The sequence below is a fragment of the Paramormyrops kingsleyae genome, chromosome 14 (assembly GCF_048594095.1).
Source record: "Paramormyrops kingsleyae isolate MSU_618 chromosome 14, PKINGS_0.4, whole genome shotgun sequence".
Taxonomy (NCBI): domain Eukaryota; kingdom Metazoa; phylum Chordata; class Actinopteri; order Osteoglossiformes; family Mormyridae; genus Paramormyrops; species Paramormyrops kingsleyae.
This window is the reverse complement of record NC_132810.1, coordinates 26,757,920-26,771,890: the sequence shown is the minus strand read 5'-3', so window position 1 is coordinate 26,771,890 and position 13,971 is coordinate 26,757,920. Positions and strand designations below refer to the sequence as shown.

General features: G+C 42.9%; 1 protein-coding gene across 3 annotated transcripts in view; it reads right to left on the bottom strand.

The window, feature by feature from the left end:
- Positions 1-11,242, bottom strand: part of LOC111849056 (E3 ubiquitin-protein ligase TRIM9-like) — a 104,904-nt gene extending 93,662 nt beyond the window's left edge. For 2 of the 3 annotated variants that reach the window (XM_072698901.1, XM_072698902.1), the window contains exon 1: positions 10,068-11,242. In XM_072698901.1, the coding sequence (XP_072555002.1) occupies positions 10,068-10,901 (834 nt within the window). In that variant the 5' untranslated portion in view covers positions 10,902-11,242. The remainder of the gene's footprint in view (positions 1-10,067) is intronic. The other variant, XM_072698903.1, reaches the window with a different exon arrangement.
- Between the last annotated feature and the right edge of the window lie 2,729 nt (positions 11,243-13,971).

Sequence of the window (13,971 nt, the reverse complement as noted above, 5' to 3'; positions counted from 1 at the left end):
CTGTCCAGCAGGGATGGTGTTGAGGTGGCTGCAGCAGGCTGGCTTATCTGATACACTGGCCGAGGGTCGCACACCTGCGACGTTGACGGTTCCGGTTCCTCTGACGGTTCCATGCTGCAAAAAATGCAGAAAACAATACTTTTGTTTATTGTTTTGTTTGTTGTTCACATGCGAGTGCACAAAAGATGGTACATTGTCTATATATTAAACAGCACTTGTTCTTGACAAATAAAATTTGATTTGAATTTGAAATGTCACATACACAGTCATACACAGTCATACACTGTACGATATGCAGTGAAATGGTTATACGACCGCCCGTGACCTTAAAAATAAAAGCTTATTAATAGGAAATAAATATGAATAAAAAGAAATACAATAGAAAATACATTTAGCTAGGATAAAAATATTCTGTACAATATAGAAAATATAGAAATTTTAGTATAAATAAAAAATAAAAAAAAAATCTATTTATTTGCCTATTGTACACTTTAAAAATTTTGTCCTACCTTTGTTGTATTCCCATTAGCTGGATCATTGAGCTGTCTGTGCCTTCCTTCAGCCCAGTGACAGATATTTCTGAGTGTCCAAGTACATTAAATACAGTTTCCGCTACCTGAGACAGTTGTTTAGCGGGTGGTCCTCCACCTAAAAACACAGTAGCTTAGGTGTATAGTTCTGTAGGCATATTCAATCAAGCCAGATATAGTAACAAACTGCAATAATCACTCACCTGTGCTTGAAGAATCCCGTTTGTGTGCTGCAGTCTCCCTCCTGGCTTGAGACTGCAACACATACCACCGCTTTTCACATTCCTCACTGGTGCGCACAACCAGAGGGAAAGAGGAGTTTATCTGCTGAGATATTTTCTCCCAGGTCTGCCTCTTTCCTTGAGCTGTGACACCGGAGCCAAATTTACCTTTTAAAATTGCTTTCTTTTCTTCAACTAACTGAGCTAAAAGTAAACACTGCTCTTCTGTCCAATTTGGTTTTCGTGGTCTTTTACTTCCTTCCATCTCTCTTGGATTGTTGGCTACATACCATCCAAAAGTGCATCTTAAATAGACTGGCCTGCAATCATGTACATTGGTAAAAGCTGAGCCATTTTGCTCCAATCAATCTGAAATGGATTACAAGTAATAAAATCAGTATGGTAAATAAATGTAAGAACGTAAACATACAGTAGTAACTGCTGCATGGAAATTGGTTGCTTTAAAAGTAGACACATTTTTAACATTTGGCTATTTTAATTAACTTTAATATATTTTGCCTATAACAGAAACTTTGCATAAAGTATCCTGTAGTCATGATTATACAATTTCTTTATATACAAACATTATGATTTCACTGTCTATTCTATTATCATATATTCTATTTTTACCAAGAGTCCATTTTAAGACCTTTACAAATTTTTTTTTTTGTTATCAACCAATCACAGTCCTTGAATTGCTGCATCATCCCTAGCAACGGAGTCGACCACACCTCCTCACTAAGATAAAGGTTTTTGTACTTTCCTTACTCAGAGTTGCTCTAAGAAGTTTTCTAAATCACTTTTAGTCTAAGACACCCAGCTAGGACTTTTTAGGCTAAGATAGGAACTCTCTGAGAGCATTCTAAGAAGCTTTGTGAACACGGGCCCTGATGTTTAAATAAGACAGGTTCCACCTGCATACCCCCTAAAAATGTTATAATCATTGGCACCTCATCTAGAAGACCTATATCTAAATATATGGTTTTGAAGTGGTGATTAATGTAGGGGTGCACTTACTTTTTCCATGTGACAAATTAGCATTTTTGTTTATTCAAATTGCAAAAATGTCAATTTTATGTGTGTCGTTTGATTGAGTAAATGACCATTATGTGTTGGCACTGTTTAAATCAAAATATCTGCTTGTCCAAACATATTGGTAAAGTCAACATTTTCCTCTTACTTTTTCACGTAACTGTACCACTCTGAATATGATGAGGTGTTTTTATTTCTCACATTGATACAGCCCTACCACTTGTAGTTCAGACTAAGCCATCCATCTGAAACTAAGCAGATTTGGGCCTGGCTAGTCAACCAACTAGGAAAGCTGGGTTGCTGCTGGAAGAGGTGTTGGTGTGGCGAACAGGCTACCCCTCCTGTAGTCTATGTGGATCCCAGTGAAGTGATAGGGACACCGTGCTGTAAAAGTGGTGCCATCCTTTGGATCAGATGTAAAACTGAGGTCCTGACCCTCTCAGGTATTAAAAGATCCCTGGACATCTTTTGAATGAGTAGGGGAAAAATTGCCCACTGTGGCCCTTTCAAATTCAATTTCAGATATCCACAATTACATTTCAGATATCCAGAATTAACATTCTGGATATCCAAAATTGAATTCTTGATAGGAAAAATGACACGTCTTCCGCCAGTATGTTTCCCTGTCGTCGTCATTTCAGATATCTAGAATGGCGGTGCGACGTACATCCGGTAAAAATATATAAAAATGTAAGCCAGCTAAATTATTGATGCCATCCATACTATTGCTATGACAGTTCTCTATAAATTCCTTATTACAAATAAATTAATAACTACATAGCCTACGTTTTAATAGAAAGCTAATAACTTGCACGGTAAAATATAAAACGTTCTTCGTTTCGTCCGCCTCACGTTGCTGAATATATAGTTTTTGCTGTTAATGCAGCAGAACAGAAAGTGATCAGCATGATACGTTTAGCTCATCTGCACTGTTCAGCACAAATACAGACTCCAGTGCAATTAAATCAGTATATTAGCCGGGTTTACTAGTTTTGCTCTAGTTTCATTTTTGATTTGGTCATCCAGAGGGTCTGCTGACAGACAGACAGCTAGCGCAAGTGGCGTGTTGAGAGGTTGTCAGCTGTTTGCAGTCAGTGCATGGGACGGTCATTCATTTACAAAATGCATAATTTTGACCAGAGCATGTAAGTGGAACTCATCGCTCACGAACCTGTACGCTCCTCCAGCTCCCCCCACTCACAGCCGCTTCGCTCATTATCGCCCCCCTCTCGGGTCAATTTTAATCCCGCTCCAAGGAAATCGCTCACCGCTGTCTCCAAGAACAAAAGTTTTTGCCTTAACTTTAGCCTGGCATCAAAATAAATGAAATGCTCTTTTTGACTAGGAAGAATTGAATTACAGATATCTGCAATACATATCCAGTCTAGCGATTAAATGTCAAAACGGCCACTTATACTTTGTAAAGATTTAAAGATATCTTAAAAAGAATTGTGACTAGGAGAAATAAAGTTTTAGATATCTTGAAATACATTTTCTACTAGTAAGAATGCAATTGTGGATATCTGTAATTGCCATTCTGACTAGTAAGAATATAATTTTGACTAGAAGAAATGATATTCTGTATATCCAAAATATAATTACGGATAGGAGTGTGACTTGATTAAATGTTAAAACGGCTTGCCATACACCTTTTGATTTAATTACAGCTTTCTTTTGGGTACACACCTGCCATCAACTCTGATTAACCCCCAAAAAAGTTTAGCTATGCAAGTAGGATTTTCCTGATATTTACTCAGTTGCATCCTTCAGCAAAAGCCATAGGTCGCAGAGAGCTTACAAAGCATCAAATGGATCTCATTGTTAAATGGTATCAGTCAAGGGTACAAAAAAAATTCCACAGCATTAGATATACCATGGAACACAGTGATGACAATCAAGAAGTGGAGAAAATATAGGACAACAGTGACATTACCAAGAATTGGAGGTCCCTCCAAAATTGATGAAAAGACGAAAACAGGTCAAGGAGGCTGCCAAGAGGCCTACAGCAACACTGAAGGAGCTGCAGGAATTTCTGGCAAGTACTGGTTGTGTACTATGTGACAACAATCTCCCGTATTCTCCATATGTTTGTACTACGAGGAAGGATCGTAAGATGGAAGCCAAAGAAAAACATCCAGGCCTGGATACACTTTGCAAAAAATATATCAAGTCTCCCAAAAGCATGTGGGAAAATGTTTTATGGTCTGATGAAACCAAGGTTGAACTTTTGGCCACAATTTCAAAAGGTATATTTGGCCCAAAAACAGTATCGTGCATCACCAAAATAACACCATACCCACAGTAAAGCATGGTGGCTGCAGGATCATGCTTTGGGGTTGTTTTTCTTCAGCTTTCTACATCTTTCAAAATAGCTTTATTAAATCAATAATTTATTATTATTCTCAGTTTAACAATAAATTGCCCATTACCAATACTTTACAGGAACTGCCAAACAGATACATGTAAAATTTTCCATCAAGTTACAAAATTTGAGAATTTTTTTTCTGTTTTATCTCCACTCCATATTTTTCCCTAGAAGTGCTCATACAAAATGCAGTTGCTATTTACTATCAGCAACGACCAGTTCTTTTATGAAATATAAGTGAACTTTCACTTTTGCCCTTTCAAAATTACTCATCAACCATCTCCAAATCAGCTTTGACAGACTATGATACAATCGACTAACTCAAATAGTTTGAATTAATTTATACAGTGAATCGACATTTATTTATATATGCAATACGACTTTGCAATTCAGGAGTACATTTCTTGCTTATTATGTTATGCAAGAATTCATGCAGATATGTTTTAGTATAAAAGTGTTTCTATATATAACCATATGAGGATATCATCTTCATCATCATCATCATTATTATTATTATATTAGTATATCAGAGTCTTTTAGAAACAAGTCTTTTCAGCTTGAGAGAACAGGGATTTTTGTGTGACAAGCATGCCTAGCTGGGATTTTATGCTAATGTTAAAACTAACAATTACATGTTGTGGCATAGCTAAGAAAAAAAAACCTAAACTATAGCTCTCCCTTTGTATTTTTTAATGGTAATAATTGTTTTGTTATAAACCCATTGTATTAAAAACTAGAATAGAAAAACCAAACTGCTTGATATTTAAATTGCTTCCATCCACCCACCCATTTCCTGCCGCTTATCTGAGATCAGGTCGCAGGGGCAACAGTCTAAGCAGCCCTCTCACCGGCCACCTCTTCCAACTCCACCAGGGAATACCAAGGTGTTCCCAAGCCAGCCAAGAGATATAATCTCTCTAGTGTGTCGTGGGTCTGCCCCGGGCCTCCTCCTTGTCCTCCTTGGACATTTCCGAAACACCTCCTCAGGGAGGTGTCTTGGAGGCATCCTAGATAGATGCCTGAACCACATCAACTGGCTCCGAGCAGCGGTTCTACTTTGAGTCCCTCCCGAATGCCCTATCTCTAAGGCTGAGCTCAGACACCCTGCAGAGGACCCTGGCAAAATTCAACACAAACAAATCTGACTTACTGCTGGCAATGTGAAACCAAGCTCTCGCTCCACTTGTACAAGGACCTGATGGCCCTCAACAATGGACCCTGAACTCCATACTCCTGACGCAACCCCCACAGGACCCCCCAAAGGACACAATCGTATGCCTTTTTCAAGTCCACAAAACACATGCAGACTGGGTCCCATGGACCCTCAAGTATCCTCATGAGGGTGTGGAGATGTTCCAATGTTCTGCAGCCTTGACAGAATCCACATAGGAAATATCCCCTGGATTGGGGAGATATTTACATTTTGTCATGAAAAATACAAAAAATTACCTCAATTTCAAGTGTCTTACTGCTGAAATGTCATGGTAGGTGACCTCTAACCCTAATTCTCAACATCTCAGTGCCAACATTTTTTAACGGCGCCCTCTAGGGAGCAAGTTCTAATGAATGTGACAACCAACTCATATAACAACTAACCCCATTCTCTCCTACAACATTAATACACAATGACACTAACATGACATTAAATTTACATTTACATATTTACACATAATCGTGGTGCAGCGCAAAGCATGCCAGTAACCGGAATTTTTCATAATTACTATAAGTGCCGCAGTGCCACACAGCCTCCACCTGGAGGGTCAGCCATCCTTACAACACATTATTCAAATGTTTGAGGTGATGCTGGTGTAAGCAAACCTATTGTGCTGCCAGTCGTGTAAAAGTACAGGAAAAACAATTATGTACAGCTGTACATAATAAACACAAATGCACACAACTGGTTCTTAAGTATGCATTTGTCGTATAAACCGATACGCTTCGCAATTTCTTGTCATAACAGTGCAAATGTGTACTTATTTTATGTGCAATTGTGCTAATATGACAAGAAACTGCCATTAAATTTTAAACTGTGAATGAAGTATACATTAGCCATATAAAGGTAAAAATGCACCCATGAATATGTACCTTCCCACCAGTTATGTGCATCCCTGATAATAAACAATTGTTACTGGTTTATGTATTTACTATACTGTATTTCATCATTATGTCAGTGTGTTTTTTCAACATTGCCACATGTAACTGTAATACTCACACGTCAGCCTAAGGACAATGTTAGCAGTCATAACTTTTTTAGCATTTTAACAAGAACATTGTAATTATTTTGCATCTCAGTCAACAAGTGATTTTACGATTCTAGCCTTGTCATGCAATTTTCATCAATAACTCAGCAAGCAAGCTAAGCAGCTAGTAAATGCGTTGCTTGTAAAGAATTTGGACTTCTGATTTTTATTTCAGTGTGGATTACTTATTTTAATAGCTAGCCAAAAGTAGGCTACAGGCAGTACGAAGCCTTTTGTCAATGTCAGTATGACAGATTTCGTAATATTTTTTTACTACTCCCCTGCTAACCTAGCGTACTTTTCCCAAAAGCATAGTTGCTAACAATGTTAGGAACTTGCATAGTTCGAACCATGCAACTAAATGGTTCAAACCACCGGCGCAGGCCAGCATGAGGGGGAAGCCGCGGCAGTGCCAGGGAAGCCAGGGAAGGCACCGTCCAACGCCCAGCCGAAGCAGGGGGGCCCGGAGGCGGCCGACACGGAGCCGGAGGCGGGACCAAGGACCGGCACCGAGGCATCGGGGGGGGACCTGGAGGCGACCGCCGACCCAGAGCCGGAGGAACCGCAGGCAACCCTGGAGCCCCAGCCAAGGCGCGCGAGGGCGAGCCAGGGGGCAGGGTGAGCCAGGGGGCAGGGCGGGCGGGACCACAGTCCTGCGCCGGTGTCCCCTCCCCTTTCGGGACACAGACATGCGAGGCACTTGTTGGGATCGCTCCCGTCGGGGCGAGGGTGAAAAAGTCATAAGGTAGGACCCTGAGGGGTCCCATTCGAGCTCCTCCTCACCGGAGGTAGGAGCAGTAGTCAAGCTGTCCGGGACCTCCTCAGGGACTGGGACCAGAGCTGGGGGAGCTGGAACAGACGGGGTTCGTGCAGGAGTCGTGGCCGCGGGCGTGGCGGCGGAAGCAGGCAGAGCCGCGGGCGAGGCAGTGGACGCAGGCAGAGCCGTGGACGTGGTGGCGGAAGCAGGCACCTCGTGCGTGTGGCCAGCAGGGGGTGCCTCAGCAGGCACCTCCGGCGTTTGGCCACCAGGGGGCACCCCAGCGGGCACCTCCGCAGGCACCTCGGCCGTGTGGCCAGCAGCAGCAGGCGGGGGTCGGGCACTTCAGCCAGCGCGTCCAGGTTTGGCGCTTCCCGGAGAGGCTGGGTACCTTTAAGGGATCGTGGGACCTGCGGTATAGCGTCCAAAACTGCCCTGAACCCCTCATATTCCAGGCGGCTGCCCTGAAATTTGGAGGCTGATGATAGCAGGGGCTGCGCGGCTGTGGTGGTCTCCGGAGCCTGCTGAATCAGGAGGGGATCCTCCTGACCGTCAGCGGAGATAGAGGCTGGGGAGAGAAAGCAAGCCCCTAGGAAGACCGTCGGGGCGGCTTCCTCGCCTTTTCCCCTGTGCCTTTTCTTCTTTCGCCAGCCGGGATAGGTTGGTGGAGGCGGGGGTTGCCTCTGTGCAGGCGAGCGGCTGGATCCGCTTCTCTGTCACCGTGCTGACGAGCTTCTGAAGGTTGGAGCACACTTCCGGCAGTGTGTGCGCTTCGTTGAGCGGGGTAACCTCTTGTAGGAGGGTCCAACTCTGGTTGGCCAGATCAGCCAAGCAGGGATCTGTTTGGACCTCTGGCTGATCCCGCCAATACTGTACCTCGCGCAGCAGGACAAGCCATGGATCTTCATCCTGCTCCGGTGAGTTGTTTGCGAGATCTGTCATTCTGTTACGTTTCGCTGGATACGAGCCGGCAAACAAGTGAGCGGAGTCGTCAATGAGGACAACACGGGGTTTATTTCAGGAACAGGCAGGACAGGAGGGGGAGCACGACAACGAACAATACAACTTCAATGACAGATCTGGGCATACTGATTTAGACGCGGACTAAATACTCAAGACAGGCTGAACTGAACAAGCAACAGGTTATCACAATCAGGAATTAACACGAGGCAATGAGGGGGGTGTGGCACACACGAGGATGATACGAGCCGGACGAGACACTATGTAAGTTGCTAACAGGAGCTTTTGGGAAACAAACTGCTGAATAGGATTTACCTTTTTAGCTTACTAGTAATAAATAACCTTACAGCAACGGCTGTAAGTATATATTTATTTCCTCACCATATGCACTTGTGGAAACTGCACAGATGCCCCTAGAGTGTAAAAATATTTGTTGCAGGTTGCACAAACCCATTGGGCTTGACAGTGGGCTGGTATATGTTAAGTTTGGGGGCACAGCTAAGAGTGTTACATAACAGTGTAAAATTTTTAAATCGGCCCGTTTTACCACCTTCTCTTACATATGCAGGATTTATATTTGAAAGAGAAAACAAACATGTTTGAGATTCACTGTGTGTCATTTCCATGTATCAAACTCTCCTTATTTAACTATTTCAAAGTAAAGTCAGATTTTCATTCTATGGCATCTTTAATTTTCTGTGAAAGTTCTGTGATTTTTAGTTGACTGTTTTGGTAATTAGCTTGCTAACTTAGCCGTATGTGTGTTCAAAATAGTCAAATCGCTTGAGAATGAGCATGACCAAAAAACATACTCTGAACTGTATATGCATATGTCTTCGGACCCAGTTTTGCCATATGGATGAGTAACGTTACATGTATTGTATGGAATCAAATCTGAAAAATTTCAAAAAGTTTCTTCCCTCAGACTGCCTGAATACTAAATGAGCACCCGTAATGACCAACATGTCAGACACATTTTATATGGTCACCACATTGTTTTGGGCATTCCTCATTTGACATATTTCTGACTTACACTGGCATATGTATAAAACATATTTCTATTGCTACAGTTTATTGCCTTATTTTACTCAGTTTTATCTTTACGGTTTTTAAATGTTATTTATTTATATATTTCTTTGTATTAAGTCTTTCCTTTTCCCTTTTTAAATACAATCAAGGTAGCAGGTTGAAAAAGCATTTCACTACACAAATGTACAATGTATGCTTATGTATATGACAAATTAAACTTGAAACTGTAGAAACTGTACTGTAATCTATGCTGTCTGAAATAAGCAGTGAAATTTTACTGGATAATTGGTTGGAAGCTGGATTGTGTAATATGCAGCAATGCAGGAAGACGTGGGACGACACTCTTTCAAAGGCAACTGCTCCCTGCCACAATTCACAGTCATCTGCGTTACTATGACAACATACTGCGTAAAACGAGACAAAAATTCTATCCAATGATTGACATTAATGACATAGTTTATTCTCCTTATGCAAATACTATCAACTTCTCAGTTTACTCAACACGTATATTGAACATTTAAATTTTTATTTTATTAATACTTGTCAATATTTACATTTTCTTCAGTTTTCAAAAAAATGATGCAGACTTCTGAAATACTGTAATATTTTGTAAACTTGTATTTCATAAGGAGTTATTCAATTTTGGATAGAATATATACACACTTTGGAATTCATTTTTTTTTTAATCTAAAACTTCGATACACATACAACAAATGTTTCATATGGCAAAATAATTTTAAACAAATATTCAGTAGGCCTATATTCTGTACAAATATAAGATTTCAACATAATAAAAAATAAAAATCTAGAGCGAAAAAAAACAAGCCAAACCATTATGAATCACCAGTTAGAATTTTCTGATTATGTAATTAGGTCCCTAGTTTAAATGTATAGCTGGCTGTTAAAATGCAAGCAAAATGAATATTTTCTTACCTTGTGAAGTTTCCACATAGCTCCCAGCGCCTTTACTTCATGCGTTGAGTGCCTGCCCTCCTCCAAACACTGATAGCACACCGGCGTCTTACACTGAACACAATACATACTGAGATTTTCAAGCTCATGTTCTGTGCAGGTAGATGTTTTTCTGGGACTCATCCGGCGACTTATCCGGCCCTGCGCCGGTGGTACCAGTCTATGTTTAGCAAGTGGACCCCGAGGCGGATGGCATCGTAGACGACACGAGTCGCAATAAAATACGTCGCACTGCTCGCACATAACCGTGGCTTCCTTAGGACTCTTCTCGCAAAGTTGACATTTAAGAGCAGCCGCTTTGCTATGTTGGTATCTGTCGACCACCCCCTCCAGCACACGATTTCTGGGAAAACTGCGGAGCCCTCGGTCGTCGAGAAGGAGGCTGCGATGGCATTGCGGGCAAGTGATGCAGGAGTTGCGAGGAAAAGGATGCAAGGAACCAGGATGCTGAAGTAAATGGTGCTGAGAAGGATGCGGCACGGCAGGAGGAAAAACCCGCACTCCGTTTGGTGATTTCTGGCAAGGTGTGGTCGGGGCACTAGTGAAGCCCCCATAAGAACCATAACCGCTATCGGCCTCACTGTACAAACTCATCTTATCCAAATCAAGGTAATCATAGTCGGAAACCCCAGAACCAGATGCTCGGCTGCTCTGCGGAGATTCCGTGTCGGGTGTCTGCACTAGAATATTTCGAGCACAGGCTAAGCAAATATTGTGGGAACATGGTAAAATAATCGGCTCCCGAAAAAAAGATCCACACACGGGACATTTTAATTCTTCCTCCATTTCGTCCATAATACCCGTTCTCAGAGACTGCTACTGAAGATTATAAATAAATCAAAATGCTCACTATGTAATTCCTACCCCTCCAGAACATAAGTGAGTAGCAACTGCGCTGAGAACGTCTGGATCACGTTTAACAGACGCAGTCTAAATTAGGGTCAGGCATAGTCTAGCCCATAGAAGACCGCTATAGAGCAGCTCATTGAATTTCGAGCTCCAATTGGACATAACAACTGTCAGTCTAAGCATTATTTACCGCTACAGTTACATCATGAGCTTTTCTTTTAAAGTTATACAGTTTTTTCGTGCTACCGTCATATTTCTCTCTTTTATTCCTATGATTAAATTGTTATATATAAATATAAAAATGCATAATATTTATATATACACATAGACATAAAATTAGTATAAGAATAAGAAAATAACAACCCATAAGCGATCACACATAGGAAAGACGTTCATGATTTGCTGTGATATATATGAAGTACAGGATATAGTAAATACAAAGAAATTCTTACTTTTCATATACAAAGATGTAGCAATGAAGTTGTAAATATGAATTACATAGGCCAAAATAATATAGACAGACACAAATAAACAAACAAATAAAAATGGCAGCAATATGACAAGTAACAGTAATAGGGTATATTGATAGGTATAGTATTGTAGCATCTGGCAAACCAAAGCATAGCAGGGACGGCGAAAATCAAGGAGGCTTGCTTGAGGGGAAAAGAATGTCCTTTTTTCACAGATGATACAGGAAAGGACACATGCGACAAAGGAGAAGACAAGTATTTACGACTACACAAAAAAGGGCCTATTTACAGTATCCCAACATGCTCCTCTGTTACCTTAGTCTGGTGCCCCAAAATAAACAGGATAAAACAAGAATTTTAAAAATATTTTTTTTCTTAATGGCTTCCAAAACGATAAAGATCTTATCCCAACATTACCCCTGTCCTGCCCCGATCCTCCGCTCCTTCCGTGTGCCACGCCCCCTCGTTAACCTCGTGTGGGGATCCCCATGTGATCAGCTGTTTCTGGTTGTTGTCATTAGTCCTCTGTATTAAGTCCGCATTTCAGTTTGTTTCCCCAGTCCGGTCATTGGGAAAGTTCAACTTGCTTACAGCGCTGGCTTAAAGCAACGCATTCTGATACTGACGCAATGCATTACGGTTAGATGCATTGCGAACTCTCACCCGGCTGCACAAACTGGAACCGCCTCCGTGACGATTTTGATTTGATTTATGCACGTATCAAATGCAGTACTGCAGATCCTTGCAATGTCTCAATGAAGAAAGAGAAATGCAACATGCATCATAAGGTGGCTATAGTGCCTAAAATGTGACATAATAAAGAATACATGTAAAGAAATCTTATAAGACTATATGGACACATTAAAATTGTTTATGTGTCATGTTTGTAGAGGCAAGGAGAAGTGAAAACCCAAGAGACAGCCTTTAGTCAATTAAAACCCCTGAAGGAGACTTTAAGGTAGCCACAGAGGGGAGTATGTCCATAGATGAACCTACAGTACAGGGAGTTCGGGCCAGTTAAACACAACAATGCCAGAACTGGGGAACAGAAGATGGAGGGTCAAATACACTGTAAAAAATGACTCAAATAAATGCATTTTCTGTAATAAAATTGTGCATAGTACACTGTTATCTAATTTGAAACTGTAAAAATTAATCACAGAACATATGTAATGTTGCCATTTTATGTCATGCAAGATAAATTTAAACGTATAATGTAAAACTGATTTCACATAAAATTACACAAAAAAGTTGAGTTTTTATAGACATGCGCAGTTGGTGCAATCCTATTTGAAACGTTCGATGGACAAACTGAAATGTGGACTAAATACAGAGGACTAATGACAACAGCCAGAAACAGCTGATTACATAGGGATTCCACACGGGGTAAACGAGGGGGCCGTGGCACATGGAAGGACCGGACAATCGGGGCAGGACAGGACCCCCCCCCCCCCCAAAGGTGTACACTCCGGGCACGCCTAAGGGGAGTGAAGCGACAGAGACACAACAGCACCTGGGGAGACAAAAGCAACAACATCAATGGGGCACAGAGAACAGCACGGACATACAGAACAAACACAAGAAGACCAACTCGGACAACAGACGACAAACCACAGGGAAAGCAGACATGCACAGGGGCACCAAAAAAGGACCCGGGGACACTAAAGGGGACAATGGAGGGACCACACCAGGGAGCACATCGACAGGAGGTACACAGGGACCAAAAGGGAACAAAGGCACAGAGGGACGAGGAGGAAACACAGGGGGCAATTAGGGACCAGAAGGGAGCAAAGGCACAGAGGGACGAGGAGCAAACACGAGAGGCACATAGGAACTAGAGGGGAATGACGGTGAAGCAGGATGGAGAGTGAGCACAGGAGGCATTGCCACAACTGGCTCAGGCACCGGTGACCTTCGATTCACAGGTGGGAGACCCGCAGGTGATTGATGAGGTGCAGTCAGTGAGGAGGGAGGTGAAGGGGATACCGTAGCTGTGGCAGGTGCGCAGCTGCGGACATGGGAGCGGGGTGAGGAGCAAGGGAGTCAAGAACCAGGGGGACTGAAGTCAGGGACTGGGGATATCGGGGCCGAGGGATCAGGAGCCAAGTGGGCTGCAGCCTGGGGGTCATGGACCAGGGGGACTGAGGCTGGGGGATCAGGGACCAGGGAAGGCGGATCGTCAGCTGCCTGAACTGGAGCCGCTGGGGCCTGGACCTCCGCCGTGGGAACCGCTGGGGCCAGAGCTGGAACCTGAGGAAGCAGTGCATTGGCCACCGGAACTGGGCCCTCGCAGGGCAGCACGCCGGGCTGGGGCCTGCACCTCATCCGCCGGGACCGGGGACTCCCTGGGCAGCGCATCGGCCACCGACACTGGGGCCTCGGGCACGGGCATCACGGGGACTGGCTCCTTGGAAGCGGGATGCGGAAGGAGCGGACGTAGTCGTTGTCGTGGTCGTGTCATCGGACTTGCGGCCGCATGTATTGGACACTCGGGTGAGGAGAGGGGAAGAGCTGTCAGCCGATCACCACCTGGTGGTGAGTTGGCT